Source organism: Kryptolebias marmoratus, linkage group LG21 (assembly GCF_001649575.2).
Source record: "Kryptolebias marmoratus isolate JLee-2015 linkage group LG21, ASM164957v2, whole genome shotgun sequence".
Taxonomy (NCBI): domain Eukaryota; kingdom Metazoa; phylum Chordata; class Actinopteri; order Cyprinodontiformes; family Rivulidae; genus Kryptolebias; species Kryptolebias marmoratus.
In genome coordinates this window covers 23,295,269-23,302,473 of record NC_051450.1, presented here as the reverse complement: position 1 = coordinate 23,302,473, position 7,205 = coordinate 23,295,269, and the positions used below count along the sequence as shown (strand labels likewise).

The 7,205-nt window shown below is 40.3% G+C and overlaps 1 protein-coding gene across 1 annotated transcript in view; it reads left to right on the top strand.

The window, feature by feature from the left end:
• The window catches only part of LOC108250960 (NACHT, LRR and PYD domains-containing protein 12-like), an 8,772-nt gene extending 2,717 nt beyond the window's left edge, over window positions 1-6,055 (top strand). The window contains exons 5-10 of the mRNA XM_037973340.1: window positions 4-615; window positions 846-1,022; window positions 2,708-2,884; window positions 3,435-3,608; window positions 3,938-4,122; window positions 4,542-6,055. Coding sequence (XP_037829268.1) covers window positions 4-615; window positions 846-1,022; window positions 2,708-2,884; window positions 3,435-3,608; window positions 3,938-4,122; window positions 4,542-4,636 — 1,420 coding nt within the window. The 3' untranslated portion in view covers window positions 4,637-6,055. The remainder of the gene's footprint in view (window positions 1-3; window positions 616-845; window positions 1,023-2,707; window positions 2,885-3,434; window positions 3,609-3,937; window positions 4,123-4,541) is intronic.
• Window positions 6,056-7,205: the final 1,150 nt, after the last annotated feature.

The window sequence follows — 7,205 nt, the reverse complement described above, 5'->3', positions numbered from 1 at the left end:
AAGAGAGTGTGTGATCTTCCAGAAACCAGTTTACTGCTTTGTTCATCTGAGCGTTCAGGAGTTTCTGGCTGCAGTCTACATGTTCCACTGTTTCACCAGCTGGAGGATGGAGGTGATGAGTAGATTCTTAAGAGAGCAGGACAAATACTCATCTCTGGATGATTTCTTGAACAGAGTTATGGAGAAATCCCTCCAAAGTAAAAATGGCCACCTGGACCTGTTTGTTCGCTTCCTTCATGGCCTCTCTGTGGAGTCCAACCAGAGACTCTTAGGAGGCCTGCTGGGTCAGACACAGAACAGTCCAGAAACCATCCAGAGAGTCATCAACAACCTGAAGTACATGAACAATGATAAAGTGTCTCCAGACAGAAGCATCAACATCTTCCAGTGTCTGATGGAGATGAAGGACCTCTCAGTTTATCAGGAGATCCAAGAGTTCCTGAAGTCAGAGAACAGATCCAAGAAGAAACTTTCGGAGATCCACTGCTCAGCTCTGGCCTACATGCTGCAGATGTCAGAGGAGGTTCTGGATGAATTTGACCTCAGCAAGTACAACACAACAGCCGGTGGACGACTGAGACTGATTCCAGCTGTGAGGAACTGCAGGAAGGCTCTGTAAGTTCAGAATCTAATGTATGATGGTTCTGAGCTGAATGGTTGTTTCACTAAATGTCTAAATGTCCAAAGAAAAAGTGATCCTGTGTCAAACATTAAACTGAGCTGAACCACAGATCAGAGCAGATGCTTCCTGGCTATTAAAACCTTCTCATCATGTCTCCAGTCTGTGTTTATAAAGCAGACTGTTTGCTCTGTTCTTTCTGACCATCTGTCATCTCTAATCCCAGATTTGCTGACTGTCGACTCTCAGAGGCTCATTGTGAAGTTGTGGCTTCAGCTCTGATGTCCAACCCCTCCTATCTGACAGAACTGGATCTGAGTAAGAATTATGAACTGAAGGATTCTGGAGTGAAGCCTCTGTTCTCTGGACTACAAAGTCCGAACTGTAGACTAGAGACTCTGAGGTCAGTTTATTGAAAGAGGCAGCGATAGTTTTTTTTTTTTAAATGCATAATTTTGGCATATTTGTCATAACCCAGAACTTATGAAGGCTGATCCCTCTTTTGCTTTAATTTGAAAGAAATATTTATTATTCCACTTGTTTTTAAATGTAATAAATTGTGGCATTAGAAATGGTTTTGGTTAAGATATGTTAAACCAGTCCCCTGGCCGATCATCAGAGCTACCTTGACTGTCTGAATGGTCTCCATGCTGACCATCTGAACTCTCTAGCTTGGTCCTCAGTTCCAGCCCCCCTCATTTTGCCCAGTTTAGAACAGCAGGTTTGGTTTATTGTGATGCATTGTGACCCACCCCTTGGAGCGGGTTACCGTCATGGCATTGAGTGTTTTGTAGTTGGTAGTTTATTTTCCTAAACCAGCCACGAGGCAGCACAAGCCAGTGTATCTCTCATGTTGGTCCCAAGCCCGGGAAAATGGGGAGGGTTGTGTCAGGAAGGGCATCTGGTGTAAAACACTTTTACCAAACTAACATGTGAGTTCATCCAAGAGACACCGTACTGGATCGGTCAAGGCCCGGGTTAACAACGACCGCCACCGGTGCTGGAAGACCACGAGGAGGGAAACGTGTCAGGAGACAGAGGGACAAGAGGACAGACAAGAGTGTAGGACTGAGGGTAGCAACTCTAAAGGTAGAGAGCTGGCTGACATGATGCAGAGCAGGAAGGTAGATGTTCTGTGAGGAAGAGCAGCAAGGCTCGCAGCATCAGGGCAGAGTTTCAGCTGTTTTACCTTGATGTGGACAGGAAGAGATATGGAGGAGGGCTGGTCCTAAAGGAGGAGTTAGCAAGGAATGTAGTCGAGGTGAGAAGAGTCAGATAGAGGAGATGGGGAGGTGATGGGTGGGTTTGGTGTTAAGGAAAGGAACCAGGAAGGACAGATGGTGGTGGATTTTATCAAGAAGATGGAAATGGCTGTAGTCAACACCTATTTCCCAAAGAGGGAGGAACACAGGGTGACCTGTAAGAGAGGAGGCAGGAGGACGCAGGTAGACTCCATCCTGTGTAGAAGAGGTAACCTGAGGGAGATTACAGACTGGAAGGTTGTGTCAGGGAGAGCGTGGACAGACAGCATCTTATGGTGGTGTGGAGGATGACTGCTGTGGTGATGAAGAGGAAAAGAGTAAAGGCAAAGAAGAGGAGCAAATGGTGGAAGTTGAGGAAGGAAGTTATGAGGAGTTCAGAAAGGAGATGTTAAAGACTCTGGGTGGTAAGAAACAGCTTCCAGATGACTGGGCTACTACAGCTACAGTGATTAGAGAGACAGGTAGGAAGAGACTTGATGTCATCTGGACAGAGACAAGATGATAAGGAGACCTGGTGGTGGAATAGTGAAGTGCAGGAAGTTATCCAGAGGAAGAGGTTTGCCAGGAAGACATGGGACAGAGAGAGGACTGAAGAGAGGAGACAGGAATATAATGATGTAGATAAAACCTGTGCTGGATCAGTTAATTTCAGACAGAATACAGTTCTTATGTCAATTTGTGTTGTGTTGTTAACACAAATGAAGTTCTGTTAAACTTGGTTCACAGGACATACTTCATAACCTCTGGATGTTTTAAGTTTAAGATGATTTCTGAAAACAGCTGACATGAGGGGTAAAATGCTAATCATCTTATTTTTATTTTTTAGATTAGAGTGCTGCAGTTTAACAGAGATCAGCTGTGCTTCTCTGGTCTCAGCTCTGAAGTCCAACCCCTCCCATCTGACACAACTGGACCTGAGCGACAACTGCAAGCTGCAGGATTCTGGACTGAAGAAGCTCTGTGGTTTCCTGGAGAGTCCACAGTGTAGACTGAAGACTCTGAGGTCAGACACCAAGTTTTATTTTTGTGCTGAGATTAATATGATGTGAAAGGAACAGAAGGAAATCTTACCTTGTCCAGGTTTTATGCCACAACATTTATTATGTTATTTATTTGTCAGTATTTATTTCCTATGCATTTTCCCACAGTAACAAATAAACATAAGCTGTCACACTAACAAGTTCTGGATTGTCTCATTTCAGCACTGTTTGATTTCTGATTCATACTTAAATGATAATTTTCCACAACAAAATGTTTTTTCTAACAATCAACCTTAATGTTTTCTGAACCAAAACTAATCTGTAAAGTAGTCTTACAGAAGTAGAATGAAAATGTAAACATGAGCAGTGCTGAGGTTGGACTCAAACCTGAGTCCGTTGTTTCAGAGTGGACAGCTGGGAGGAAATTTGTGTCATGAATTATTGACAACTGTCATTTTTTACAAAGTGAAGCACCGATTGTCATCAGTACTCAGAGCTGTTTTAAATGTGTTGATTTGAACTGTTTCAGCCTGAATCCTGTTGGCTTCAGCTCATGTTTTATTCTTCATTCAGACTTAAGGACTGCAGCTTGTCAGAGATCAGCTGTTCTCTTCTGGTCTCAGCTCTGAAATCCAACCCCTCCCACCTGACAGAACTGGACCTGAGTTACAACAACCTGCAGGATTCAGGAGTGAAGCAGCTGTGTGGGTTTCTGGAGAGTCCAAACTGTAGACTGGAGGTTCTGAGGTGTGTTTGTCAACCGGAACTGTTGCTGTTTTTAGTAGTTCAATCATTTTTGTACTTTCTTCAATAATAATATATTGTTTTTTCCAAGTGTTTAAACATTTTATTTCTCTCTCATTTCTCCAAATATGAATAAAAATGATTAGTTTTGTAGAATATCATCAGATAAATATTGAATTGATTAAAACCAGCAGAGTGAAAATAAAATCTGTGTTAGAGTGTAGATTTTGTTGGTACTCATGAAAGCCAACATGATGATGTTCCATAATGACCTGAATGTTCTTTTTGTTTTATTTCATCATGTTACATTCTTTATGATTTTCTTTATTCAGGGTTTGCTGGTGTAGTTTGTCAAAGATCAGCTGTGTTTCACTGGTCTCAGCTCTGAAGTGCAACCCCTCCTGTCTGACAGAACTGGACCTGAGTGAGAACAATCTGCAGCATCCAGATGTGCAGCAGCTGTTGGATCTTGTGGAGAGTCCAGATTGTCATCTAAAGACTCTGAGGTCAGTGGAAGGTTAGAATCAGTTTATTCTGGTTTTGGTGGTTTTATATTAAACCGTTAATATCAAAGCAAAGATCTTGTGTTTCCTGTGAACCTGCAGCCTTCCAGCTGACAGATTTCTGTGATTTTAAACACACAGGGCTGAAGTTCCTGCTGCTCTTTATTTTTATGCTGTTTGGAAGAATCAGAGTTAGGGTGCTCAGCTGTTAAACAGATTGTTAAACAGTTTATATAAACTGTACAGCACACACAGTGTTTACAGTACGGGAGTTATTTGTTTATTTCTCAGCGTTTATTTATATAGACGTTTTATCATTATGTTTTAGGAGTGGACTCAGGACTAATTCCTGACTGTATGAATGGGATTTATTTATTATGGGATGGACTGACTGACAGCTGAGGACTGACAGGGCTTTACCTTCTCTCTGCAGGTGGGAGTGATGATGGGAGCCGAGTCCTGCTGATCACACAGACCAAACTGGAGTGTGTGTGTGTGTGTGTGTGTGTGCTTGCAATTATTAACTAAGAGGACATTTTACATGAATACATACCACGCTAAGGAGACATTTGGAATTGTGAGGACAGACCCAAAGTCCTCACAATTTTCACAGTAATAAAACTATTGGTGTTTGCTTAGATAGATGCTAAAAGGGTAAATTCAAAAAAATTGAGCATGTCCCCATAGTTCACAAAAATCAGAATTGTGTGTTTTTTTTTATTATTGAAACAATGCCCCTGCTGGTGGCTTTGGGTACCAGATGTCCTCATGAATAATTCACACAGAGAGTATTTTTGGAGGATTTTGATTGGCTAAAAGGAAAAGCTCCCCATAAATCATATTTTAATCAAGTCTGTGTATTAGACAAATATGCCTACAGAAGAAGAATATCATCAATATATAAACACAATGAACTGATGTACTTGTATGTTTGTGTTTGTAACATTTGATTAAGTGAGCTTTTTAGATTTTAAGGGGTAATGGTACACCACAGACTCTCTTCAAAGATGAGTCAGCTTCCCTAGTTTTATCAGTTAGGATTTTAGGTCCAACTTTAAATTTATGTGGTCTTAAAGTTGAATAAATAATCTTAATTTGGCCATTCTGAATTTAATTGGCTCACTACTCAAAATCTGCAGTGAAACAAGATATTCTAGTGCATCACTTTTGTTCCAAACTAAAGTGTAGTCATTTCATTTAGACCTAAAACAAAAGCTGAGAAAGTTTTGAAAGAAGAGCATTATGTTTCTCACAGTAAATTAAAACCCTGTCAGCCACGTCAATTTATATTAACAATCTGTATTTTAAGAATTATCCCATATATCTTAGTATATTACATTGTACTGCTGCTCACATTTATATTTTTGGGTTTGATCATGTTCCATTTATCGAATTTTATGTTCAAAAGAATTATATTTTTGTATTTCTTTAGACTAGACTGTCCCTATGTCAGTTGTGGTTGCTTAATGCACATGACTGTTATTACAGCAACACTCACTGGATATATTTTTGTTAGTTATACAGACAGTGTCTTTACAAACCCTCTTAGTCCTTATAATGTATTTTTATGTTTATGTTGGAGCTTATTAATCTAATTCACAATGTCCTCATTATATAGTATTCAGTCAGGTCATTATATTTAAGGTTGTTGTGTGTATTCAAAATATTAAGTGATATCTGTGATTTATGGCTAAAAATAAATTTATGGATATGGTCAACACTTCCGTAGACCAAGCAGAAAGTGGTGTCCCCATAATTAACCAACCAAACTTGTTTAAAATAAGTGTCCTAATAGGTGACATTAACCAGTATGTGTGTGTGTGTGCGTGTGTGTGTGTGTGTGTGTGGGGGGGGGATCAGGAAGAAGATTTATTTTATCTCAGCAGCGTTTCTGTTGTAACCTGTTGTGTTTTTGATTAAAAAATAAATAAAAAGATTTTTCCAGAATTATAATTTGTTTTTAATTTTTAATCACAGTTAATTAACTTGTTATTTAACTTGTAAATAATTGAAACCAGGTTTTCTTCTGAATAGCAGTAAAGAGATTTTGACCACAGTTTGAGAACCAAAACCTTAGATTTAACTTGAGTCATAAACTAAACTGTTTGCAACTAAAACACATTTTATTTGAATAAACCAACTCGTGTCTGAGTTTCCTCTGCTCTTTTATGACAAGACTTATTTTTTAACTTTAAAAAAACTGTTCAGATCTGCTGATTTCATCCTTCTACTCCTCCTGTTCCTTTGTCCTGATCTAAAGATATGTTACAAAGTGGCACTGAAAGGTAAATATAGATGTTTGCTGTGATAATAATAATAATCAGACTTCACCCTGCTGATGTTTCAGCTCAGACTGAGTTCGTTCACCTCTTCTGAAAGGAATGAGGAAGTAGCTGCTTCCTCTCGTGTCATTATCTCTCCCTCTCATTTCTTTCTGCTCTTAGCCTGATTTCCTTTCTTAGGGAAAGACGTGACTTTTTCCTGCCTCCTGCTCCTTGTTGGATCAGGTGTGGACTAAACCCTTTAGTACCCATTTAAAGATGTGATAGAGAACATCATCATGGATAATGCAAACTCAGTCCTCCCTGCAGTGGGCTCTTTCCCCCTCCAGTCCAACCCCTCACCTGTACAGGTTGGAGTCATGTTGGCAGAGATGAACCAAACATCTCAGCTGCACAAACCTTCCTGCAGCTTTGACTGCAGGCCTACATGGTTCAGTAGAAACAACTGATTCTTAAAGATGTTTCTCCTCTCATCTTAAAGGCTTCTTCAGTTCTGATTGTGGGATGACAGTTTGAAGTTTAAAACAATCACAATAACAGGGCTGTCAGGTGACATGAGTCTCTGACCCACCCCTTTGTCCTGTGAGTCCTTGGTTCACTGCAGGGTATGTTGGAAAGACAGATCACCTCTGTTTAACTGAAGGAGATGAACTCCTTTCAGTGAAGAGGAGCAGTGTCTCTACCTCACCTGATCTCTCAGGCTCAGCCCAGCCGCCCTACGAAGGAAGCTTATTTCAGCCTCTAGGATCCAGGATCTGGTTCTTTCAGTCCTGATCCAAACCTCATGACCTTAGGTGAGGGTTGGATTATAGACA